At 51.8% G+C, this 27453-nt stretch overlaps 1 protein-coding gene across 1 annotated transcript in view; it reads right to left on the bottom strand.

The window, feature by feature from the left end:
- Positions 1 to 27453, bottom strand: part of ADCY1 (adenylate cyclase 1) — a 117598-nt gene that overhangs the window by 78090 nt on the left and 12055 nt on the right. Inside the window, exons 2-3 of the mRNA XM_022593147.2 lie at positions 18623 to 18772; positions 17 to 135 (exon numbers count right to left, since the gene is read on the bottom strand). Coding sequence (XP_022448855.2) covers positions 17 to 135; positions 18623 to 18772 — 269 coding nt within the window. The remainder of the gene's footprint in view (positions 1 to 16; positions 136 to 18622; positions 18773 to 27453) is intronic.

Genomic DNA, 27453 nt, shown 5'->3' with positions numbered 1-27453 from the left:
CCAGTGCCAGCCCTACCTCACGTTGTCATGCCGCTGGATGTAGATCTTGTGGAAAATCCTCTCGGGGGGCTTCAGGAAGTCCTCCTTCATCTCCATGGCGACGTTCCGGGGCAGGAGACTCATGAGCAGCCGCTCCTGGACAGGAGAGACAGGCCCACGTGACACGGCAGCTCCCCCCGACGATTCCTTGACACGCCCACCCCAGTGACCTTGGTGCCGAGAAGCTGCCCTCCACGAGGGGCCTCGGACCCTCCTCACACGTGACCGGCACGTGGTCCAGTCCCACGGACCCTCCCAGCCCCAGGTGGGTCGTGAGCAGTCCTGGGCTGTCACCGCACAGGTAACCCGCGCCCAGAGCACTGCACAGGCACCAGCATCGCCTCCAGAACACCCGACCCGCCCGTGAGCCCCAGCTTCAGTGAGCAGCGGGTCACAGGGAGGGAGTGTCACTGCCGCCGAGCAGACCTGTCCAACGCACCCCAACAGGGACCTCGAGGTGGGCTACGAAAGCACCTGTGCCCCAACAGACAGGGGCCCGTGTTCACACAGAGATGAGTGGCTTTGGACACACTGTGGCATTTCCCCCCGGTCTTGTCTTCTGATTTCCCCCGATCTGCGGGAGACAAACATTTTCCTCCCCCACCCACCCCCGTCCCCACCAGAGGATGGAGCAAACGTCTGGGCTTATCCACAGGAGCCGTGCCGCCCTGGGGACGCTGTCGCCCTTCCGGGACCTCAGTTTCCTCCTCTGGCCTCCACTCCTCCTCCTCTTGGTGGATCCACCCCTGGCCTCAGACCCACTGGCCACACTGTATCTGAAAAACTGTGTTCTAGACACTTGGAGTGAGGCCCCACTCCTCCCTCCCACTCTGCTTCAGAAAGCAAACAGAAGAACGGAATTTAGATCCTGCTTGGAATCAGGTAGGACATCTTACTTACAAGGGTGAACATGGGGCAGGGAGGGGGCACAAGAAGCCCCTCCCTCTCTCCAGCAGCCCCCAGGCTGGGCCCACAGCCCCTCGGCCTAGGCCTGTCCGGTCAATGGAGGAGGTTCCGACAGGGCCACATGGATGCCTGGCATCGCCCACCCGGAGCAGGGTCTGGGTGCAGCCACCAGGCCCTGAGACCCTCCTAGACCGCAGGTCCACCCTGCAGTGTGAGACCACATCCCTGACCGGGGGCAGACGCTCCTCTGCGTGACACCCTCTGAAGGACAATCAGAGCAGCAGTAGGGCAACAGTCACAGACCCTAAAAGCCCAGCCCGCCTCCGGCCTGGGGTGTGGGTGTCAGGGCTTCACTGCCTTGGCTCCAGGTGACACATTTATTTTAAGATGGGAGAATGTATCTGATGCACTGGAAGAGTCTCCCCAGGCGACGCATCCCCACATACACTTCTGAGGAGGGAGGCCAGGCCCAGGCCCGCCAGACGCCAGGTGCAGCGGAGCGTGTTTGCCCAGGCAAGCCAGGCTGTGGCCGGGGCCCTGGGTCCTGAGCGAGGCCCGTGTCTATGCTGGGGGCCCCACCCACTGCGGTCCCCACGAGGCTCCAGGCTGGACAGACCTCCACACTCAGGAGGGACATCGCAAGAGCGCAGCTGTCCATGGCCACACGGGGAGAGGACCCTCTGAGACAGAAGTGCCGGTCCGAGCGTGTGTTCGGGGGCAGCCTCAGGGACGGAAAGCCCCACTGCCCAGGGCACGGGAGCTGGTGTGTGACCTGAGCCTGCATGGGAGGACGTCGGCCATTCCTTAGCAGAGGGGCCTCTGGGGACAAGCCCGAGTGCGGCCCGTGGAGAGGAGCCTCTGCAGGTGGCCGGCTGTCCTGAGGTGGAGGGAACTCGGCAGGGGGCTCACTCGGGCCACCATCAAAGGACCACCTGGAAGGTTCCAGAGACTGTCACCGCCCTGAGATGCAAGATGGGAAAACAAAAGCATCTGGACGACAGGGCAGGCCGCCCAGGAAGGGCCCTGGGAACACACAGGGCAGCTGTGCCCTCTCCCGCAGCCCCAGTGTTGTGGGCGTCTACAACCCTGGGCCCCTGCACCCCAGAGCCCCGCACAGAGGTGTTGGGGAAAAGGCGAGTCCCAGGGGCTGCAAGACAGCTGCCTGGCCTCACATCCTGGCTCTGCCTCTCGGAGCGGTTAGTCAAGCTCCGTCACAATCCCATCCCGTCTGTCAGGGCAAAAATCACACCAACTTCCTCAGCAGGGTGTTCTGAGAAGGGGACGAACATCTCAGGCCCTGGCTGACCCTCAGGGGTCCCTACTTGGTACCGCGCCTCCCAGCACCTCCGGTGACAGCTCTTCACGGCTTCGCTCTCTTGTCTCCTGCATCTTTGAAATCTGTCACCTGCACCTGGAAAACCAGTCAGGTGCTGCCCAAGCCAAATCAAACAAGCGAAACTGTGCTTCCCCAGCGCCCGTCTCACTCCTTCCTGCACCATCGGTGATCTGCACATGCCCCGTCTCACAGCCTCGGAACCGACCGCTCTCCGTGAGCGAGCCACAGCCTCCCCCTGGGGGCCCCTGCGGAAGGGAGCCCGCCCCACTCTTGGTCTCTCCATCACCTCGGCTGCCCAGCACCATCTGGAGTTAGAACAGGGAAACCGAGGCAGCCACCAGGAGGGAAGGAAGGACTGAAAAGGCAGAGGTACACTGACCGGCCCCAGACTCAAGAGGTGATGAAGAGGCAGGTGCCAATCCCAGAGGACAGAGGAGAAGGCTGCTGGTGGCCCAGGTGTGCACACCCAGCGAGTGAGGGGTGCCGGACACATGGCTGCGGCAGAGTCAGTGCTGTCCCCAGATCCCTTCTCCACCAGCACCACAATCCAGCCCCTTATTCTCACTGGGGGACTTGGAGACCTGGAGTGAAGACTACATTGCCCAGCTTCCTGTGCAGCTAGATGTGGCCAAGGAGATAGGAGTTGAAGGGTCCTGTGGAAGCTTCTGGAATATTCCCTAAGGACAGCTTGTTCTTCTTCCCTCTTCTCTGCTGCTGCTGGGGATACAGTCGTGATGGCTGGATCTATACCGACCATCGTTGTTCAGGAGGATGAAGGCCACACACGATGGCAGAGACCATTTAACTGGATGGAGACTGGGCTGTGAGGGCTACACGGATCAGATCTGCCACGTCGGCCATAAAGTGCCTTCCCCGGAATACGTATGTAAGAGACAAGAGTTATCTCACCTGGGGAAGCCACTGTCATATGAAGTTCCTAAATGCAGGTTGTATTTCTGACCAAGGGCCCAGCATGAACTCCATCCACAGGATTAGTGATAGTGCCTAAAGCCAGCACACATTAATAATCGAGACTAGAGAGAAGTACACAACCTCTCCCACGGGGAGCAAAGCAGCCACGTGAAAAGATCAAGCACCCATCCCCGATTAAAAACAAAAAAAAAATCCAGCGAACAACCTAAGACAAAGTAGCTCACTGACATCATAAAGATAAGACCTGAAATCCAATTCCAAACACAGCCCTAAAGCCTCAGGCAGCAATGAAACCTTCATTACATTAGGAGCAGACAGCTACGCTAATGAGTTCTAACCAGTGAAATAAGATACAAAGCCAGAAATCAAAGGGACAAATTTATGACTATGGATCATATAAAATATCCCAGCGTCCTATGAAGGCTATATAAAAACCTCAGTGTTTTTCTTGATTATCAAAAATGGGACTTAAACGTATTATCCTTAATAAACATTAGATATTTAAACAACAATTGTGAGGACTCTGCTTCCGGAAAGATGGAGCTGTACTTTTCCCTGCCCCCCCCCCACTAAGTACACCAAAAGTCCGGGACATTACACATAAAACAGTCATCCAAGGCTGTGAAAGGCAGAGAGGAGGTGGCAGAAACCTCAGGACCAGGGATGGCATGGAGATAAGTCCTTGGACTTTGTTTTTGCCTCACATAACCCAGACTGAGTGCTGGACATGTGGGTGGCCCAGAGACGCCGACAGGCATGGCAGTAAAGCTCCAACAAAAGTCGGCCCTCTCTAATCAAAGGATCAGGATAGGGGCAGCCTTGTGAGGAAACTGCTATACAAGAATGGTCCCACTCCAGGCACACCTCCAAACATATCTGCAAACCTCCACCCTCCCCAGGCTGGGAGGAAGCACCAACCCCAGGCTGGGGTGTCAGAGAGGCCACGCAGGGGCCCCTGCCTTTGGCCTCCCCCATCTGGTAACATGCAGCACACCTCTCACACTGTTCCACATAGTCCGTGAAGACCAAAGGCTTTCCTGCTCCTTCCAAGTCACAAGCCAGAACTCTCTCCTGCACAGCAGTAAGGAGGTATCCCCACCCCCATGAACCCCAACCGAGGCCCAGTGTGGAGCCTGGACTCACAGCCCCACTAGGAAGTACTGGGGTGGTGGTCCCCACTTTCAAAGAAGACACAGAGTCTCATAGGTAATACCCCAACTGTCCAGGTTCCAATCAGAAATCACTCATCATACAAAGAACCAGAACAATCTCAACGAATGAAGATAGTCAACAGACACCGACACCAAACGACAGTATAACCAGAATAACTAACAAGATTTGAAAGCGGTCATCCTAAGGATGATTCAACGAACAACTACAAACATGTCTGAAAAAGCGAAAAAACAGAAACTCTCAGCAAAGAAATAGAAGACACAAAAAAAGAATCAAATGGAAATTTTAGAACTGGAAAAAGATCTGAAATTAAAAGCTCAACAGATGGCAACAACAACAGAATGGGGAGGACAGGGGAAAGCTCAGTGAACTTGAAGACGAAACAGTAGAAATTAACCAAACTGAAAAACAGAATGGAAAAATAATAGAAGAGAAGAAACAACCCAGACGTCCATCAACGGATGAATGGATAAACACAGCGTGGTCCATCCACACAGTGGAATACCATTCAGCTATAACAGGAATGAAGCACTGACCCATGCTACAACATGGATGCACCCTGAGAACAGTACGCAAAGTGAAAGAAGCCAGACACAAAAGGCCACATACTGTGTGATTCCATTTATTGCTACATGAAATGTCCTGAGCAGGCAAACCCACAGAGACAGAACATAGATTAGTGGCGTCTAGGTCTGGGAAGAGCGGATGGGGGGTGATCACGAATGGGTACAGGTTTCTTTGGGGGGCAATGAAAATATTCAAAAATTAGATTATTGTGATGGTTACACACTCAAAATATCAAAAAAAACATTTAGTTGTTTTGAACTTTACATTGAACTTAATAGTACTGATACATAAACTATAGATCAATAGGCTTTTTTAAATTAAAAATAAATAACAACTATAGTGGTTTCAAAAGATGCTGTGAATGAGTCAGACCTCTTTAAAAATCCATCCTATATCACTGAAAAGGAAATTTGCTTCCTCTTGATACATTTCCTCACAATGGGAAATCAAAATTGTCCCATTTACCTTGTTAGGATGACAACTGAATATGTGCTTTGTAAACAGCTGTAGGTAATTTTAGAATTACGAATTAATAATGGTATTTGAGGAATATCAGGGCCTTTGGAGCAGTGGCCTGTGCAGTCAGGTCAAGGACGTGATCTCAGGGGTAGGACCTTCCAAGCCCAGGCTCCCTGGCTGGGCTACGGGGAATGGCAGGAAAGGAGGCCCCCAAGGAGCTAAGGGGTGACCTTCAGAGGCCTCTCACCCCCCTTCCCTAGGATCACCAGCTCTGACAGGCTCAGACCTAAGGGTTAGACCCCGGTGGGGAGCTGTGATCACCTAAGGCTCCCAGGTGGTCCCTGCCCCCCCAGTGGAGCAGCCCTTCCAGCTCTACCCCAACTCTCACCAAGCTGAAGGAAGACAGAGCTGCAGCTTACCAACCTGCCAGCCCTGACTGGAAAATAATACCTGTGCGCCCCACCCCCATTCGCTTTATGAATGCCACCCACTGCTCCCCATCTCCCAGCCCCTACCTGGCAAACTCCTACACATCCTTCAAAGCCCCAACCAAATACTCTTCCAATGCACGTCCCACCCCCCCTGCACATAGCATGCCCCTCGGACATGCCCATCCTCCAGTTGGGCCTCCCCACAGGGGCCAACTGCTGCTGCTCTCTGTCTCCCATCCAGTTACACCACATCTTGCTGAGACCAGGTTCCCTCCATCCCAGGGTCTCCAGAGCCATGGGCCAAGCATTCAGATGTGCAGAGTCATGAATGACTACCCCCACAGGGATTCCAGCTAGGCCTCTCCCAACCCACTCAGGCACCAAGAGGCAAAGGGCCTCGGGGCTGACACCACTCATGAACGCAAGACTGGGGACACAGGGGCTGCTCCCCTGCATGTCAGTCTGAGCTGCATAACTGAGATTCTGGAATCCTAGCTCCATCCTCCAGAATCATGAGCAAGGTTATCCTGCACTCAAGAGGAGTTTCTGTCCTATGGATGATCAGCTTGGAAAGGTGTTTTCCTTCGAAGTTTGTAGGACTCAGCTGTCAAACCACTGGGGCCTGGTGATGACTTTTTGGCAAACTTTTCATTACTGAGTCCATCGTTTTAATGATCATAGGATGTTTCAGGCTTTCTTTTTCTTCTGGAGTCAGTTTTAGTAACTAACACCATTCTGGGAATTTGTCCATTTTGTCTAAGTTTTCAAATATTCTGGCAAAAAAAAAAAAAACCTCTTAGTGTTTCCCTCTCATCTATTTTTAACCTGGCTTTATCCCTAGGGCATGTGCTTTCCCATCCCGGATCATCTCGTACCTGCTCTTTCTTCTTGGTCAGTCTCTCTAAAGTTTTTCTGTGTCAAAGAACCAATTTTTGATGCTTTTGTCTGAAACCGAAAGAGTCCTGTTAAAAGACCCCTCACAGCCCTTTGGAATACTTTAATCCAGATATCAATCAACCCAAAACATCTGTGTGAGCCTTTTTTTGTGGCTGAAGAGACACGAGGATGTAAAGGGAGAAAGCGGGCCACAGCTGGTTTGGGGGGGATTCTGGGCTTTGGCCTCTGCTCTTCTCACTCTGCCACCAACGGCTTTGTCACTTGCGTTATTGGCCTTCCCACATCATTTAAATTCTCCGAGCCAGCCCCAGTTCTCGGATTTACAAAACGGAACAAAGTTTTTACATGCTTCACGGCAATACAGGGGCCTGAAATTAGTTTTAAAGATCTAAGAACCCAGAGGAGAGAACACCTTCCGATCAAACACATTCCTCTCTTCTGCCACAGCCCCGCGGGACAGGGCAGTCGGGGAGCCCTGCGTAGGGGCAGCTGTCTGTTTTGATTCGGTGGGAGGAGGGGGTCACTGACAACTCAGGTAGCTTTTTCAAAATATAGCAGAGAACCTTCTAGAAGTAGAGTGCATCCAATGAAGCAGACAGGCCCCCTGCCCAACCTCTCCAGCCCCTCTGGTTCTGCGGGCTGCCCTGGGGAGGACAGAACGCTTCTAATATTCCCACTTGTGAAAACGCTGGAGGAGGCCTTGCTCTTGGAGACTGGTCTGGGGAGACCATGCCTGTCCGTGTCTGCAGGGAACAGGGCAGGAGATAAAGAAACACTCAGATTTTGTAGCCAAAGCAGTTGGACTTTCTTTTAAAATAGCAACTGCAGGGCTATTAATTCTAAACCATATGGGAGGGGAGGAGATGCTCCCGATTTCTGGCACAATTATCACTGTCTTCTCAGTGTTGCTGCAAAAATCAGTGATTACAGGCACGGAATACCCACGGGTCCTTCCTGGCTGCAGGCGGGTGAGAGGTAAGAGCTCACAGTGGCATCCTTACCTAAGTCAGTCAGAGACTCTTCCCAAGGTTTGAGGTGAAGCGCACCCTAAAATCTACATAACTGAATCACTTTGCTGTACACCTGAAACTAACCCAGTATTGTAAACCAACTATACTTCAATAAAAAAAAGAAGCAACCGATCAACCTGGGTGAGAACAACGTTGGCATCAGGTTTGTACAGAGTGGGGAAGGGCCTGCAAATCCCGTCTAAGTTACTGCCCGGGATTCTGCAGTGGGAGCCATGCTTCGCAACAATTTCCATCTGCTGATTCCTGTCCCGGAACAAAAGGGTCCAGCAGCTGGGACAGGCGAGGGTTCTAAGGTTGCGTGTCTGCATTTCACAGCAGGTCCCTCACTGTCCCCTCCCGCAAACCCTGGCCAGCCAGTGGTGGCCACACAAACGCAGGCCTATCCTGCAGGTGCATCCCAGAGAGAGGACGTCTAGGGGGGCTCCGGAGAAACTCCTGCTTCGGGTCATGAAGCACAATCTCGTCCTGCCTACAGAAGCCTCCTCGGCGTACCTGGGTGGACACGCATCCGGGGAGAGAGGAAAGAACAACCTGCCCGGCTTCTAGGGCAAGTCCTACCTCCGCACTGACCCCCCCAACCTGCGTCTGACCAGCTCTCTGTCCTGTTCAGACACATCAGGGGCCCCGCCACGCGGTCCAGTGTGCCACCTTCCACCGAGGGCAAAGTCCTGCCTCCCTCTCACCTTCTCCCATCTCCTTCCAGCTGAGGCCACAACAAGCTACACGCCGCCCCTTGACCACCAAGCACATGCCCCGCCCCGTCTCACCGCTCATGCGCCTCCCTGACTCGGCCTTGCTCGAGGACCCCATTCCCAGCCCCTGCAGCCCAAACCCGGCATCTCCCTGCCTCCCCCCAGAAGCCTGTGGGGCACAGCTGCCGCCACACAGTGGTCCTTCTGGAGCTGGACGCCCCACCCCACCCCCTCCCAGAACTGGACCACGTCCGCAGCATCCTCTCCCAGAACCCCCTTCCAGAACCAGGGTGCATCCACCAATATCCCCTCACATCACCTAGGGTGCCGCCTTACTGGGTCAGGGCCTGGAGAAGACTGGAAGCGGCTATGGAACTGGATTGCTCTGTTACTTGAGTTGAAGCATGAAAACACAGACAAGCCCATATGGTCAGGGCGTCCCTCACCTGCAACTCAGGGGGCTGAGGTTTTCACACTGACACGGAGGTGTGAGTTGGGCAGAGCTGCCTGGCCACCTTCAGGCTCCCCTGGCCTGGCCAGGCCGTCCCCTGGCAGGCTTTGATGTACCGAGTGCCTACTGGTGCTTGAGAGCCCTGAAGAGGTGGCTGAGCCCCACTTGAGCCCGAGTGCTTGCCTTCTGCCCCCCAAAGAGACAGGGCTCCCTGAGCTAAGAGCAGGCGTCCCAGCCAGAGGCAGGGAGTAACCTGAGTGCCAGGGACAAGGCCTCCCAGGGAGAGAGTTGTCCGGTGATACGACCCGCGGGTTCCAATCAAAAAAATATAGCAAGTCAGGATACTGCCTCGCCCCCTCTCAGGACCAGCCAAGGGAACTTACGGGGGTGACCCAACCGCACTTCTGCATTTCGTGCGCTCAGCTTTCCCAGCAACAGACGAAACCACAGAGGAAAATGACTGATACGGTGGAATACGTGAAAGATTGAGGTTTTACACAAAGAAAAGCAGAGCTAGAGGAACAGACTTGGGGAACACCAGTCTTTCCCTAGTGAGTGGCTCGTTCAAACCCACAGGAAAGTCAGAGCATGAATGGGCAGAGGATCAAAACACGTGCTCCACAGAGAAACACAACCGGTAAGCACGCATGGAAAAGTGGCCACCGCACAAGGAACCGGCATCTGAGTAAACGGTGGGTACCGAGTTCTAACAGGAAGAGAGGAGGGAAGGAGGGACGGAGGGAGGGGGAAAGTGGGTCAAGTGCAACACTGGGGATACACACCAGAACCCTGAACGCTGGGCCCACCCCAGCTTTCCCAGCCATGGGACTGGGCAGGCCTGAGAATCTGCATTTCTGGCAGGCTCCCTCTGACGCCAACCCTGTCGGCCCCAGGACCCCACTCAACCACTGCTACCCAGAGCTGGGTGTAACTAAGTATTACTTATAAGATAAAATGAAGCACAACGTGTTTTGGAAAATACCCGGGACATGGAGAGAAATGACACTGTAATATTTGCACTCCTGAGAATGTAACCAAGGATACTTCAAGTCTATATGAATAAAGATGCTTATGAGAAAGAAACATTTTTAAAAACATGGTGTCTAAAAGTCGGATTCGGAGACCTGCATGAAGACGAGGAAGCAGCAGCTGTCTTAGGTTACCTTTAGGGCACCAGTGGATACACCTGTGGGAAATGTTAAGTCAAAACGCAGAAAATAAAATTATGTATACACCAAAATGACGAAGATGAGGGGAGAGAATGTGCATAAGGACGGAAACTTGAAAATACAGAGCACTCAGCTGGGTTCATGGGATTGGGTGACATTTACCATTTTGCACATTTCCTGCTTAAGAACATCAGGTCGGCAGTTAGAACTCAGACCCGTCGCTGAGCTTCCGTGAGTCTGGGACTGAGAAGCTCCTTGATCTCGGAGCTGCAGAGAGGTGACACACGTACAGCGGCAAAGGCTAGGTTCGCAGCAAGCACGAGTGCTTGCTCGGCCACTGTGTTCCCTGGACGGGAGTGTGCGTGCAGGGGGAGGGATGTGCACTTGCGGAACCCACACACACAGGCAGCAAGAGTGGCCACACCACGGCCAGCACGCTCGCCATCAACAGATGGGACCCACTGGAGGGGCAGAGGGCACACCAAGCATTCGAAAATGTTTTAAGGGTAGATGCTAGACAGTCTATAGGAAAGGCAGCAAGAGTAAGAAAAGAAATGCAAGACAGAACCAGAGAAAGCGGATCCAGAGAAAACCATAATTTGAAAAGATACATGCACCCCAATGTTCATAGCAGCACTATTTACAATAGCCAAGACATGGTCGCAACCTAAGTGCCCCTTGATAGATGAATGGATAAAGAAGGTGTGGTACAGTTTCAAGATGGCGGAGTAGAAGGACGTCCACTCACTCCCTCTTGTGAGAGCACCGAATCACAACTAACTGCTGGACAAACATCGACAGGAAGACACTGGAACTCACCAGAAAATACACCCCACATCCAAAGACAAAGGAGAAGCTGCAGTGAGACGGCAGGAGGGGCGCAATCACAATAAAATCAAACCCCATAACTGCTGGGTGGGTGACTCACAAACTAGAGAACAATTATACCACAGAAGTCCACCCACTGGAGTGAAGGTTCTGAGCCCCACGTCAGGCTTCCCAACCTGGGGGTCTGGCGACGGAAGGAGGAATCCCTAGAGAATCAGACTTTCAAGCCTGGTGAGATTTGACTGCAGGACTTCGCCAGGACTGGGGGAAACAGAGACTCCACTCTTGGAGGGCACACACAAAGTAGTGTGCGCATCGGGACCCAGGGGAAGGAGCAGTGACCCCATAGGAGACTGAACCAGGCCTACATGCTAGTGTTGGAGGGTCTCCTGCAGAGGCGGGGGGCGGCTGTGGCTCACCGTGGGGACAAGGACACTGGCAGCAGAAGTTCTGGGAAGTACTCCTTGGCACGAGCCTTCCCAGAGTCTGCCATTAGCCCCACCAAAGAGCCTGTAGGGTCCAGTGCTGGGTCGCCTCAGGCCAAACACCAACAGGGAGGGAACCCAGCCCCACCCATCAGCAGACGAGCAGATTAAAGTTTTACTGAGCTCTGCCCATCAGAGCAACAGCCAGCTCTACCCACCACCAGTCCCTCCCATCAGGAAGCTTGCACAAGCCTCTTAGATAGCCTCATCCACCAGAGGGCAGACAGCAGAAGCAAGAAGAGCTACAGTTCTACAGCCTGTGTAACAAGAACCACACTCACAGAAATATAGATAAAATGAAAAGGCAGAGGACTATGTACCAGATGAAGGAACAAGATAAAACCCCAGAAAAACAACTAAATGAAGTGGAGATAGGCAACTTTCCAGAAAAAGAATTCAGAATAATGACAGTGAAGATGATCCAGGACCTAAGAAAAAGAATGGAGGCAAAGATCGAGAAGATGCAAGAAACGTTTAACAAACACCTAGAAGAATTAAAGAACTAACAAACAGAGATGAACAATACAATAACTGAAATGAAAAATACACTAGAAGGAATCAATAGCAGAATAACTGAGGCAGAAGAACGGATAAGTGACCTGGAAGACAGAATGCTGGAATTCACTGCTGTGGAACAGAATAAAGAAAAAAGAATAAAAAAGAATGAAGACAGCCTAAGAGACCTCTGGGACAACATTAAACACACCAACGTTCTCATTATAGGCGTCCCAGAAGGAGAATAGAGAGAGAAAGGACCCAAGAAAATATTTGAAGAGATTATAGTCGAAAACTTCCCTAACATGGGAAAGGAAAGAGCCACCCAAGTCCAGGAAGCACAAAGAGTCCCAGGAGGATAAACCCAAGGAGAAACACGCTGAGACATATAGTAAGCAAACTGACAAAAATTAAACACAAAGAAAAATTATTAAAAGCACAAGGGAAAAATGACAAATAATATACAAAGGAACTCCCATAAGGTTAACAGCTGATTTCTCAGCAGAAACTCTACAAACCAGGAGGGAGTGGCATGATATATTTAAAGTGATGAACGGGAAGAAACTACAACCAAGGTTACTCTACCTGGCAAGGATCTCATTCACATTCAACAGAGAAATCAAAAGCTTTACAGACAAGCAAAAGCTAAAAGAATTCAGCATCACCAAACCAGCGCTACAACAAATGCTAAAGGAACTTCTCTAAGTGGGAAACACAAGAGAAGAAAAGGACCTACGAAAACAAACCCAGAACAATTAAGAAAATGGTATTAGAAATATAAATATCAATAATTACCTTAAACGTGAATGGATTAAATGCTCCAAACAAAAGACACAGGCTCGCTGAATGGATACAAAAACAAGACCCATATATATGCTGTCTACAAGAGACCCACTTCAGACCTAGGGACATATACAGACTGAAAGTGAGGGGATGCAAAAAGATGTTCCATGCAAAAGGAAATCAAAAAAAAGCTGGAGTAGCAATACTCATACCAGATAAAATAGACTTTAAAGTAAAGAACGTTACAAGAGACAAGGAAGGACACTACATAATGATCAAGGGATCGATCCAAGAAGGATATAACAATTATAAATATATATGCACCCAACACAGGAGCACCTCAATACATAAGGCAAATGCTAACAGCTATAAAAGAGGAAATTGGCAGTAACACAATAATAGTGGGGGACTTTAACACCTCACTTACACCAATGGACAGATCACCCAGACAGAAAATTAATAAGGAAACAGAAGCTTTAAATGACACAATAGACCAAACAGATTTAAATGATATTTATAGGACATTGATCTGAAAATAGCAGATTACACTTTCCTCTCAAGTGCACATGGAACATTCTCCAGGATAGATCACATTTTGGGTCACAAATCAAGCCTCGGTAAATTTAAGAAAAATGAAATCATATCAAGCATCTTTTCCGACCACTACACTATGATATTAGAAATCAATTACAAGGGAAAAAAAGGTGAGAAACACAAATGCATGGAGACTAAACAATACATTACTAAATAACCAAGAGATCAGTGAAGAGATCAAAGAGGAAGTCAAAAAATACCTAGAGACAAATGACAATGAAGACACGATGATCCAAAACCTATGGGATGCAGCAAAAGCAGTTCTAAGAGGGAAGTTTATAGCTATACAAGCCTACCTCAAGAAACAAGAAAAATCTCAAATAAGCAATCTAACCTTATACCTAAAGGAACCAGAGAAAGAAGAACAAACAAAACCCAAAGTTAGTAGAAGGAAAGAAATCATAAAGATCAGAGCAGAAATAAATGAAATAGAAACAAAGAAAACAATAGCAAAGATAAATAAAACTAAAAGCTGGTTCTTTGAGAAGATAAACAAAATTGATAAACCTTTAGCCAAACTCGTCAAGAAAAAGAGGGAGAGGACTCAAATCAATAAAATTAGAAATGAAAAAGAAGTTACAACGAACACCGCAGAAATACAAAGCATCATAAGAGACTACAAGCAGCTCTATGCCAATAAAATGGACAACCTGGAAGAAATGGACAAATTCTTAGAAAGGTATAACCTTCCAAGACTGAAGCAGGAAGTAATAGAAAATATGAACAGACCAATCACAAGTAATGACATTGAAACTGTGGTTAAAAATCTTCCAACAAACCGAAGTCCAGGACCAGATGGCTTCACAGGTGAATTCTACCAAACATTTAGAAAAGAGCTAACACCCACCCTTCTCAAACCCTTGAAAAAAATTGCAGGGGAAGGAACATTCCAAAACTCATTCTATGAGGCCACCATCACTCTGATACCAAAACCAGACAAAGATACTACAAAAAAAGAAAATTACACACCAATATCACCGATGAATACAGATGCAAAAATCCTCAACAAAATACTAGCAAACCGAATCCAACAACACATTAAAAGGACCATACACCATGATCAATTGGGATTTATCCCAGGGATGCAAGGATTCTTCAATATACGCAAATCCACCTATGTGATATGCCATATTAACAAACTGAAGAATAAAACCATATGATCATCTCAATAGATGCAAGAAAAGGTTTTGACAAAATTCAACATACATTTATGATAAAAACTCTCCAGAAAGTGGGCATAAAGGGAACCAACCTCAACAAATAAAGGCCATATATGACAAACCCACAGCAAACATCATTCTCAATTGGTGAAAAACTGAAAGCATCTCCTCTAAGATCAGGAACAAGACAAGGATGTCCACTCTTGCCACTATTATTCAACATAGTTTTGGAAGTCCTAGCTAGCCACGGCAATCAGAGAAGAAAAAGAAATAAAAGAAATACGAATTGGAAAAGAAGAAGTAAAACTGTCACTGTTGGCAGGTGACATGACACTATACATAGAGAATCCTAAAGATGCCACCAGAAAACTACTAGAGCTAATCAATGAATCTGGTAAAGTAGCAGGATACAAAACTAATGCACAAAAATCTCTTGCATTCCTATACACTAACAGCGAAAGATCAGAAAGAGATATTAAGGAAGCAATCCCATTCACCACTGCAATAAAAAGAACAAAATACCTAGGAATAAACCTACCTAAGGAGGTAAAAGACCTGTACTCAGAAAACTATAAGACACTGATGAAAGAAATCAAAGATGACACAAACAGATGGAGAGATATACCATGTTCTTCAATTGGAAGAATCAATATGGTGAAAATGACTATACTACCCAAAGCAATCCACAGATTCAACGCAATCCTTATCAAATTACCAATGGCAATTTTTACAGAACTAGAACAAAAAATCTTAAATTTGTGCAGAGACAAAAATGACTCCAAATAGCCAAATCAATCTTGAGGGAAAAAAATGGAGCTGGAAGAATCAGACTCCCTGACTTCAGACTATACTACAAAGCTACAGTCATCAAGACAATATGGTACTGGCACAAAAACACAAATATAGATCAATGGAACAGGATAGAAAGCTCAGAGATAAACCCACGCACCTATGGTCAACTAATCTATGACAAAGGAGGCAAGGATATACAATGGAGAAAAGACAGTCTCTTCAATAAGTGGTGCTGGGAAAACTGGACAGGTACATGTAAAAGAATGAAATTAGAACACTCCCTAACATCAAACATAAAAATAAACTCCAAATGGATTAAAGACCTAAATGTAAGACCGGACACTATAAAACTCTTAGAGGAAAACATAGGAAGAACACTCTTTTACATAAATCACAGAAAGATCTTTTTTTTTTTTTTGCGGTACACGGGCCTCTCACTGCTGTGGCCTCTCCCATTGCAGAGCACAGGCTCCGGATGCGCAGGCTCAGAAAGATCTTTTTTGACCCACCTCCTAGAGTAATGGAAATAAAAACAAAAATAAACAAATGGGACCTAGTTAAACTTAAAAGCTTTTGCACAGCAAAGGAAACTATAAACAAGACGAAAAGACAACCCTCAGAATGGGAGAAAATATTTGCAAACGAATCAAAGGACAAAGGATTAATCTCCAAAATATATAAACAGCTCATGCAGCTCAATATTAAAAAAACAAGCAACCCAATCAAAAAATGGGCAGAAGCCCTAAACAGACATTTCTCCAAAGAAGACATACAGATGGCCAAGAAGCACATGAAAAGCTGTTCAACATCACTAATTATTAGAGAAATGCAAGTCAAAACTACTATGAGGTATCACCTCACACCAGTTAGAATGGGCATCATATCAGAAAATATACAAACAACAAATGCTGAAGAGGGTGTGGAGAAAAGGGAACCTTCTTGCACTGTTGGTGGGAATGTAAAGTGATACAGCCACTATGGAGAACAGTATGGAGGTTCCTTAAAAAACTAAAAATAGACCTACCATATGACCCAGCAATCCCACTACTGGGCATATACCCTGAGAAAACCATAATTCAAAATGCACCCCAATGTTTACTGCAGTACTATTTACAATAGCCGGGTCATGGAAGCAACCTAAATGCCCATCGACAGATGAATGGATAAAGAAGATGTGGTACATATATACAGTGGAATACTACTCAGCCATGAAAAGGAACGAAATTGGGTCCTTTGTAGAGACGTGGATGGACCCAAGGACTGTCACACAGAGTGAAGTAAGTCAGAAAGAGAAAAACAAATATCAGATATTAACACATATATGTGGAATCTAGAAAACTGGTACAGATGAACCAGTTTGCAAGGCAGAAATAGAGACACAGAAGTAGAGAACAAACGTATGGTCACCAAGAGGGGAAAGTGGGGTGGGGGAGCGGGTGGTGGAGGTGGGATGAATTGGGAGATTGGGATTGACATGTATACAGTAATATGTATAAAATCGATAACTAACAAGAACCTTCTGTATAAAAAAATAAATTAATTAAATTAAATTTTTAAAAAAAGATGTGGAACATATATACAATGGCCTATTACTCAGCCATAAAAAAGAATGAAATAATGTCATAAATAATGTCATTTGCAGCAACATGGCTGGACCTAGAGATTAGCATACTAAATCAGTCAGACAGAGAAAGACAAATATCACTTATATGTGGAATCTTAAAAAATAATACAAATGAACTTATTTACAAAACAGCAATAGTCCCACAGACATAGAAAACAAACTTACAGTTACCAAAGGAGAAGGGGGGGAGGGATAAACTGGGAGTTTGGGATTAACATATACACACTACTATATATAAAACAGATAATCAACAAGGACCTAATGTATAGCACATGGAACTCTACTCAATATTTTATAATAACCTATGTGGAAAACGAATCTGAAAAAAGTAGGTATATATGTACGTATAAGTGAATCACTTTGCTGTACACCTGAAACTAGCACAACATTGTAAATCAACTCTACTTCAGTAAAAATAAATACTTTTTCTTAAGAAGGTGATTTTTTGAAGAAAGTGGGAAAGGAAGATATTTGAAAGGAGATGGAGAGGACAGAAAAATACAGAGAAAGCAAAGGAAGATTCAGAAACACACAAGAATGGCCCCCACGTTGATTTTTCCAGTACTTCAGCCGATGTATTTAAGGGGAGAGGACTCTGAAGAGTCACTTCTGGGATCCCGTGGAGGTGATGAACATAATAAGGCACCAAGCTCAAGGGTCTCTTAGCACCGAAGACTCCCCACCAGTGCCAATGATGCTGGCATGGGAAAACGTTCAGTGCACAGCCCCAGGAGACGTGTTCTTGATACTTGTGCATGTGCGTGCCAGCACACTTATACACACACACCCACACGTGCACACACATGCCCACATGCACATCACAAGAGTGCACACAGCCTCACAGACACGTATCTCCCACACATACACCACCCACAGACAAAGCCACCCACTGATCCACACACATGATCTAAACATACATATGCCATCTATTTCTAAGTGATATCCAACTTTTACTGTAAATATTAGGCATCATTATAATACCTACAAATGGAAATGTGTGTGTGCATTTTTAAACGTACAGTCTGTACTTAACGCCTTGTATTTACAATAATAATAGCATCTCGTTTATAAACCCATCCCATCCACCCTACCCCGGGAACACAAGCCTCCGCCATCAGCACTTTGGGAAAGCACAGGAGTCCGGGTGCTCCCAGCTAAAGGCCTCGCCCAGGGCTCTTGGAGCATCCCCGTGGCCCCAGGACAGCAGCAGAGGAAATGCCACCGAAAGCAGTGAGCCCACGACATGCAGGTGACAGTAGCTGGGGCAGTGGGAACCCACCCGGCTCCCTCCAAGCCTTTAGATCACAGGGGACAGTGCAGCTGCCCCAGCAGGCCTGGCAGGAGCCGGGCAGGGTGCTCTGCAGCCTCAGGCCAAGCTGCGGGTGTGAGGCTCACATGGTGACCATCACTTCCTAGCAACTCAGCCCCTTCCAGCGGCACCAAGGCCAGCTCTCCTCTGCCTCCACTGAGGCCTGCAAAGCCTCCTGGGCGTCTCGTCCACAGCCCCGTACCTCATGTCACCAACAGTTACACCGAAGCCCAGGGATGACCACAGGTGGCAGTTCTTCTGCCTCTGCTCCCACGCAGCTGTCCCCTCTCCTCTGACCAGCTGGTCCACAGAGACAGAGGGGCCAGCGGGTGCCTGAGGACCCTACCCGACTCCCAGGCGGGCCAGGCTGGGCCTCACTCCCAGTGCCCTTGGTGAGAAGGCTGTGCAGCTCTATGCCCCCCGCCCCGGGCTCCCCATGTCCCTCGGGGCGAAACCCCGGGTACTGACCTGCTTCTCATTCTCATCCTCCAGCCTCAGCCGGTCCTCGATGCAGTTCCGGGCCTGCAGGAAGGCCTTCCTCTGGGAGCGCTCAGCCAGGATCCTCACGAAGACCCCGTACATGTTCACGCCAAGGAAGAGCAGGGCGTTGGCACCGAGCTGGAGGGGAGAGAACATTGCAGAGGGCTACACACAGGGCCCAGCTCAGCAGAGGCTCCTACGCGTCCTCCGACCACCAGCCCATGAAATGACTACGCCAGCCAGACCCACAGTGCCAAGCCGGTTTCACATGGCCACGAGCCAGGCCTCATCCCTCACCCTGTGCAGGGGTCACCTGTGCTATAAGCTTGTCACGTAACGGAACAGTAGGAAAGGACGCAAGGTGTGTCCCCCGAAATTCACGTGGAAGTCCTCACCCCTAACCCCCCAGCGTGGGCCTGTATTTGGGTCTTTCAAGAGGTAATCAAGTTAAAATGAGGCCGTTAGGCTGGGCCCTAATCCAACATGACTGGTGTCCTTATAAGAAGAGGAGATCAGGACACAGACACGCACGGAGGGAAGACAGGACACAGGGAGAAGATGGCCGTCGACACGCCAAGAAGAAAGGTTTCGGGAGAAACCAGCCTCCAGAAGTGTGAGAAGTAATGTCTGTTGTTTAAGCCACCCAGTCTGGGCACTTTGTTACAACAGCCCGAGGAAACCATTACACCCAGAAGTTTTGAACGTGAAGACGGAGTGGTTATTCCCACAAAGGCAACATGGAAAGCTCTGGAGAGAAGCAGTGAAGGAGAGTTGATTAAAAACAAAAAAGAGGGCTTCCCTGGTGGCGCAGTGGTTGAGAGTCCGCCTGCCGATGCAGGGGACACAGGTTCGTGTCCCAGTCCGGGAAGATCCCACATGCCGCGGAGCGGCTGGGCCCGTGAGCCATGGCCGCTGAGCCTGCGCGACCGGAGCCTGTGCTCCGCAACGGGAGAGGCCACAACAGTGAGAGGCCCGCGTACCGCAAAAAAAAAATGGTGCCCACTGTCACCCAGAACACCTCATTGTGACCTGAGCATCTCCATGCGACCTGGGCATCTCCGTGCGACCCAACCATCTCCATGTGACCCCGAGTATCTCCATGTGACCCTGATCATCTTGGCTGTGCCCTTGAACACCTCCAAATCTGAGCGTCCCGCTAGCTGGAGCGTCCATGCTTTAACCCGGTGCGGGGCTGGAACACAAATGCATCTTCAACGCCTGTGCCACCTCTCACAGGCACAGTGGCCAGCACTGGCTGCACCTAGGTGCACTGCGCTGGCCCCCGTACCACGCAGTGTTTTCTGTGTCTAAAGGACCACCTGCTGTATTCTGGGATCAGCTCATGCCAGTCTGTAGATGAAGGCACTTTTCTGGTGGCAGCAGGAAGACCGGCGTATATGAAACAATAAACTGTAGTTTGGTGGAGTCAATATTTAAATGCATACTGAGTGTGTTTAAAACGCCCACAGGCAGTAGTGGGCACGTTTCTAAAAATTCAAACAATAGTGAGTCTTTGCACAAAATGCGCTTCTCTCCCAGCAGACCCTTAATCACCTGTGGCTTCTGCACGCCCCTCCCAGCCTCTGTTTAAGGTTTTGAACATGCAGAACATATAACACACAGGACACCTCTCCCGAGATGCCCTCCAGCCCGTCAGCCCCACAGCTTGCGTGACCCCTGCAGTGAAGCCCCCAGCTGTCACTGTCGAGCGGAGTACGCAGTCGGGTGGAGAATAAGGAGTCCAACTGAGGGGCCAGGCGCCCGGGGTCAGCTCAGCACAGGGTACAGGACGCCACAGGTCACACCTGGCAGATGCGGCTTTTCCAGAAAGCAGGGCCTCAGGTAGCCGGTGGCAGAAAAAGGGGGAAGTGCAGGTCCCTACTGAGGTCTGGGCAGAGACATGAGGCATGGGCTGGGGGCAGAAGGGCCAGCAGAGGCTGGGCAGTTTGGTCAAGGGAAAACTCAGGAGCAGGGTGGGAGCGGGCTGGGTCACCGGGAGCCCCACCTTGTCACCTCCTCTACACCCACCTTCTTCACACCTTCCCTTTACTCCGGCCATGGTGACCCCCCCAGGGACACCAAGGCCCAGCCACATGGTCACTGAGTACCTAGCTGCCCTGCCACACCGTGTGAGCTGCTCACATGGAAAACAGCCCCATGGCACACCCCAAAGCTGGAGTCTGGCGGGCAGGGCGAGGCGGAAGCAGCGATCTGGGGAGCGGGCAGGTCTCCCCTGCCTGGTGCTCTGCATTCACATTCACACACCCAGGGTGCTTCCACGCGCCCCAGAGATCTTCCCGCAGGAGAGCGAAAGAGGAGGCCGTCCACGAGAAGCTGCCGGCACACCTGCCCCCCTGCATGCCCACACACCCCCAGATCAGCAGCCATGGTGACGGGCACACAGCAGCGACAAGAGGCGCAGCCCCTGCCCCCATGGGGCACAGAGAGGTATCAAGACTGGCTTCCTAATCAGTGATCAGGGACGAGGGTGACAAGGCAGAGAGAATCTGGCCCAGAGGTCACCTAGAGAGGGCGTTGGTTCACACCGGCACCAGAAGAGAGGGGATGGGGGCAACAGGCTGAGAGGGTTCTGAGCTCGGGGAAGGGTACGTGCCGGGGTGGAGGCTGAGTACCACACCCCAGAGCACGTGGCCACAGGACCACAGGGCGTCCTGGTACTGCCAAGTCCTCACCAACCCCACGGCATCCCTGCTGGCACTACACACACAGGCCCTGAGTAAGGGCAGGCCCCCCGCTGCAGAGGGCGCAGCACACCCAGCAGACCCGCACACCGGGCCTCAGCATCCGGGCCCCCGAGGACCTTCCCACAGCCCACGCTGCCCTGGATGCCAGGGCCCTGCCAGGACCTCAATCCTGCTCCTTTCCCACCCTTGGAAGGCTTGCCCTTCGAGCTCTCTTCCTTGTCTAGCTGAAACTCCACAGCCCAACAGGACAGCCCCCTGCCCCCTCACACTCTGGAATCGAAGCCAGCTCCGTGCACGACCCTGTGCCTGGGGTGCTCCTCCGGCCTCACGGGAATCCTCGTCTGTCCCTCCTCCCCCGGGGACCTCCCTCTGCCCAGCCCAGCCGGTCCCACTGCCCACTGCCCGCGGGGCGCCCCCTCCCCCCTTCAGCTGGGACCCGCAACTTCCAACCATCATCCTTGGCAAGCTCTGATTATTTCTTTCCCCTGAAAATGAGATCCTTCTCTTAACCCCTCTTCCTCTCCCAGGCCTGCCCATTTTTCTCCCCTTTCCAGCAAAACTCCTGAAAAGGCCTCACCTCACCCCAGCCTGGGCCGCACCCCAGCCTGCCTTCCCTTCCATAGTCTCCCTGGGTGGTCTGTCACCAGGTCGGGGCCACCTTCACATCCTGAGCCCAGGCTCAGGTCCCAGTGCCCAGCCCACCGTCAGCTCCCCTCCCCCAGCCCTTTCCCCAGCCTCCTCTGGTCCACGCCTCACACCTGGACCCCCCTCCACCACAAACTCCACCCCTCGTGGTGTCTCATCCACGCTAACCTTGGGAGCCCAGCCCTGTGCCGAAGACCCCAGATCGACACCTTCAGCTTGGACCAGCCAGCCGTGCCCCTCCCCAGCCCATGCACATCTCCAGCTCAACCTTGCATGGGACAGACCCTGGCAGGACCCCTGGTCGCCCCCAGCACTCACTCCAGTAGCCTCTCCCACCTCAGTGGACCCGGGCCCCTGGAAGCCTCTCAGGCCTGGGCCCATTGCCCCCACCACCAGCAAATCCTCCCACTCCGTCTCCAACAGACGGGGCACTGACACCCCGCTGCCGACGGCTGCTTGGCTGCCGAGCTACCTCCTAACCCGCCCTGTGCTTCTCCCAGCTCTGCAGGCTCCCCGCACGGTCCTCTGCTCTGAACCCCTGACCTGCAGTCTTCCTGTGCCCAAAGCCCTCCGTGGCCCAGGCCAGAGGCCCCTACATCCTGTCCTCCTCGTGTCCCCCTGGCCTTGCCTGATTTCTTAGGGCCTCTGCCCTGCGTCCCTGGGTGGGACCCCCTTTCCCACACAGCGCCTGGCTCACCCCCGACCTCCAGGGCCTCCACTCACATGGCACCTTCTCAAAACAGCTGACCTGACCCCTGTGTCTAAAAATGCACACACTCTCACCTGGGCTTTGAGTATTCTCCCACTGACCAGTTCTATTTCTTTCCTTCTTCCTTTCCTTCTATTGTTTTTAGCAGTTACCGTCTTCCAACACGTTATATAACATTAACTCACTTGTCACCTTCCCTGCATGCTGTCTACCCCTCGAGGGGCCTCAGTCTGTCAGGTCCACGACTGATCCGGGAGCCTGGAATAGAGCCTCTCATATCATACCAGGTGCCTGGTGTTTCTTGAATGAAGAACTGAGGACACAGGGGTGGTGAGGGGGCTGGGCCCCGTCACATTGCTGGAAAGGGACAGAGGGAGAACTCACACGCAGACACCCCTGCTGCCACCTGCACTGCCCAACCTCTCTCCAGGCTGTCTCGGACGAGACCTGATAAGACTGTGCCCCAACTCCCATATGGCTCGTCAGATGGGCAGTGGGGAGGGACCCCAGCTTTTCCACAATCAAGAGAGGCACATAAGAGGCAAGGCATCAGGCTTCCCTGGTGGCGCAGTGGTTACGAATCCACCTGCCAATGCAGGGGACACTGGTTCAAGCCCTGGTCCGAGAAGATCCCACATACCACGGAGCAACTAAGCCCGCGTGCCACAACTACTGAGCCTGCACTCTAGAGCCCGCGAGCCACAACTACTGAGCCCATGTGCCACAACTATTGAAGCCCGCGTGCCTAGAGCCCATGCTCCACAACGAGAAGCCACCGCAATGAGAAGCCCGTGCACCGCAACAAAGAGTAGCCCCCACTCGCCGCAGCTAGAGAAAGCCCGCGTGCAGCAGCAAAGACCCAACACAGGCAAAGATAAAAACAAGTAAACAAATAAATTTATTTTTAAAAATGGATCAAAAATCTAAATATAAGAGCTAGACTGGGAAAAATATAAAAAAAAAAAACAAAGAGGCAAGGCATCAACGTGTCCTAGTGTCTGAAAGTGACGTGGCTTCTGGGGCAGGCTGAGCTGGTGGGAGCTGCTGGGACACAGCCCACAGACACATGCACACATGGACCAGATCACGCAGCCCAGGGAACTGCACTGGAGCGTGCAGGGCAGGCCTGGCAGGAGCATCCCCCTCCCAAGCCCTTGCCCTGCAGGCCCCGTGACCTGGGCAGACGGCCAGCAGAGGAAGCACTGCAGGGAAAAGGATGAGATCACCTGGCGACAGGTGTGCATGGCCACGGCAGCTCATCAGCCTCTGCCCACGGGGCAGGCAGCCAACCCCCACCCCACAGTGGGCACTGGGGGTCCCCCGGCCCCTTGGGAAGGCCAGTGTAGAGCAGGGAGAAGCTGGCACCGTGCAGTGGGTGGGCACCTGGGGTCATCAGTCAACATGAATTGTCCAGATGTCCCCTGTGGCGGGCAGGGCTCTCCTGTCCCGGCCACTCCAGGTCCCAGAGGGCCAGGCGAGCCTTGCCGGGGCTGGAAGGAGATGAGCTCTGAGGCTGGATTGAGAACAAACAGGCCTGGTCTGGCACGTGGAATGGAGGCCTTTTCTGAGTCCACAGTGACCACAAAGCTACAGACCCAGCCAGGAGGTTAAGGCCACCACCTGGAGGGCACAGGGGGGGAGGGGGGCTAGACCTTCTGTCTGTGTCCCCTCATCCGAGTGGCCCAGCTGGGGACTTCCGGGGCACCCACTCTGTCGGTCAGACGTGTGTTCAGAATCACTGATTCAGTGACTGCAGGAAACCACGACGAAGCGCATCTTTCTCTTAACCGTGACGTATCGATGGTACTCGCAGCGCTTCCCAATATTTTGCCACTCTTGTGACACAGGGCAAAGACTTGGAGGGAGAATTCCTCATCAGGTGTTTACATCCCTGCAGTTGGCCTGCACTCAGGAGGGCACACAACTGCTCTCCAGCCGGAGGGCCCTCGCCCGCTGCCCCCCAAACCCCACACGCCCTGCAGACGGAATCACACGCCCAGGCCTTGGCTAGTTTCTCAGGCAGGGCTGGGAGCCCTCATCAAGTGAGCATCTCCTGGGCACCAGGAGTTCTAAACACCGCCGGCACTTCGCCATCCCACGTCCCTGCTCCCTCCCTGGCATGCCACCCTAGAGCTCGTTCAAGACCCTCACCTTCCACCCTGGCCCCCAGGCCCCACTGCGCTGCCCTCAGCTCTCCCCCTGCCGCTCAGCACGAGGTCACAGCAGCTTCGCTTCCTGCACAACCAACAGCGCTCACTGCCCCCCACCCCTTTACACGCACCTGAACGTTGCATCATTATGATGATTTTTTTTTTTTTTTTTTTTTTGCGGTACGCAGGCCTCTCACTGTTGTGGCCTCTCCCGCCGCGGAGCGCAGGCTCCGGACGTGCAGGTTGAGCGGCCATGGCTCACGGGCCCAGCCGCTCCGCGGCATGTGGGATCTTCCCGGACCGGGGCACGAACCCGTGTCCCCTGCATCGGCAGGCGGACTCTCAACCACTGCGCCACCAGGGAAGCCCCATCATTGTGAATTTTACATGAGAGTCTGTGAGATCAGTAACTTAACCGAGGAGAACCCATTGTTCAGGACTCTAGGGGCTATGGGAGGAGGGCAGGCCTACCTTTACTAGGAGGCAGAAGGTAAACCGCCAGGAGGCCACACGAGCAGGGACTGCTACAAACTGAAGCAAAGGTGGCACCATGCAGGCCCCAAGCAGGCCCTGGGCAGGTGGGTGAGCCCGGAAATGAGGCCTGCCATTTATGGGGAAGACACGGGCGTAGAGGTTAAACCTCCCCGAGGTCCCAAGGCCAGGACGTCCCAAACACAGGCACATAACTCCAGGGCCCGCCAGGCCACGGGCACATCTCTGGATCCAGGCCTTGGGTGGATGGGCCTTGGGGGCCCTGCACGGGTGGTGGCAGTCATGGGCTTCAGGGCTGCCAGGCTTGTGGCTGGTCGGGGGATGGCCGGGGCCTCACCCGCCCCTTGTCCTGCACACAAGGCCCAGGGCAGGTGGGGACGAGTGCCCAGTGGGAAGTGTGGAAGGGGCGGCAGGGCAGGGGCAGCAGGACGCTCTCAGGACAAGGACCCCATCACAGGTGCCAGGGAGTCAGGGAGTGGCTGCGACACAGGCAGAACGTGAGCAGACTGTTGCGATGGCAGCAGAGACCCTGGGCACTGGCTGGACACAGGGATCCGGAAGGGCCAGCCCTGGAGGAGGGGGCGGGGCCACTGGAGCCATGAGAGCCCGCGTGAGGGGACCTTCGGAAAGGCCTGCACGGGAGGATGTGAAAGGTGGACCCCAGCCCTTGAAATTAAAACTATAGTTGAGAAGATCAGAAACCTCCCTTTTGGGATTTTCTCATCATCTTAGCTTCCTTCCTGCCATCTTTGGGGTTAGATTACAAACAGGAATGGCGAGTCCCTGGGGGGCATAAAAGAGCCAGTGTGTGTGTGTGTGTGTGTGTGTGTGTCAAGGTGACTGACCAGTCAGTCTGTCCTCATCTGCCAGGGTCCTGGGTCACACACACACACACACACACACACACACACACACACACACACACACCCCTGCCATGTGTGTGGTCAGCACCCTTCCCAAGTACAATGGTTAGGCCAAGGGCTGCTCGTCTGCCCAGCAGAAAGACGTTCCCCCTGCCCCCCGCCCACCGCTAGCCACTGCATCCCTCACTGGGCTCGGCTGGAGCCCAGTCGGGGGGAAGCAGCTGTTCTCCCTCTCCCCCGAAGAGCTCACCTCCCCCGCAGCTAGGAAACCTGAGCGGCATAAGCCCATACTCCACTGCACTCCACTTCAGACCACCTGTGGGCCCTGCATCCCACAGGAAAACCACACATTCTCCACACCCCTGCAGTGAGCTGGGAGCTGCCCCCCACTCCAGCAGCACTCATCAAAGGGATTTCTTTTATTTATTGATTGATTTTTTACATCTTTATTGGAGTATAATTGCTTTACAATGGTGTGTTAGTTTCTGCCGTATAACAAAGTGAATCAGCTATACGTATACACATATCCCCATATCTCCTCCCTCTTGGGTCTCCCTCCCGCCCTCCTTCTCCCACCCCTCTAGGTGGTCACAAAGCACTGAGCTGATCTCCCTGGGCTATGCGGCTGCTTCCCACTAGCCATCTACCTTACGTTTGGTAGTGTATATATGTCCATGCCCCTCTCTCACTTTGTCCCAGCTTACCCCTCCCCCTCCCCATATCCTCAAGTCCATTCTCTAGTAGGTCTGCGTCTTTATTCCCGTCTTACCCCTAGGTTCTTCGTGACATTTTTTTTTCTTAGATTCCATATATATGTGTTAGCGTACGGTATTTGTCTTTCTCTTTCTGACTTCCTTCACTCTGTATGACAGACTCTAGGTCCATCCACCTCACTACAAATAACTCAATTTCGTTTCTTTTTATGGCTGAGTAATATTCCACTGTATACATGTGCCACATCTTCTTTATCCATTCATCCAATCAAAGGGATTTCTTAAAATGGGATCACTGGGGGGAAGGGACACTTCAGGGAGACTGGGGGAGGGCGTCTGCCAACCACCTGTCACCCCACCCTGGGAACCCCCAGGGCCCTCCCACCTGGAGCCCCCCTGATGTGAACCATTAGGACCAGGTGTCCCCCCCCCCACCTCCGCACCTTGCCAGACGGGAGCTTCCTCACACGCCCAATGCATCTACTGATCCAAACCGGCCACCCCCGGGGTTTCCCCAGGGTTCAGGAGTTTTCCTTTCCCCA

This window comes from Delphinapterus leucas, chromosome 9, assembly GCF_059928025.1.
Source record: "Delphinapterus leucas isolate spDelLeu-1000000601 "Yukka" chromosome 9, BTC_Dleu_Yukka2, whole genome shotgun sequence".
NCBI lineage: Eukaryota > Metazoa > Chordata > Mammalia > Artiodactyla > Monodontidae > Delphinapterus > Delphinapterus leucas.
Note: the sequence above shows the minus strand (reverse complement) of the source record. Positions and strands in the feature narration are given on the sequence as shown.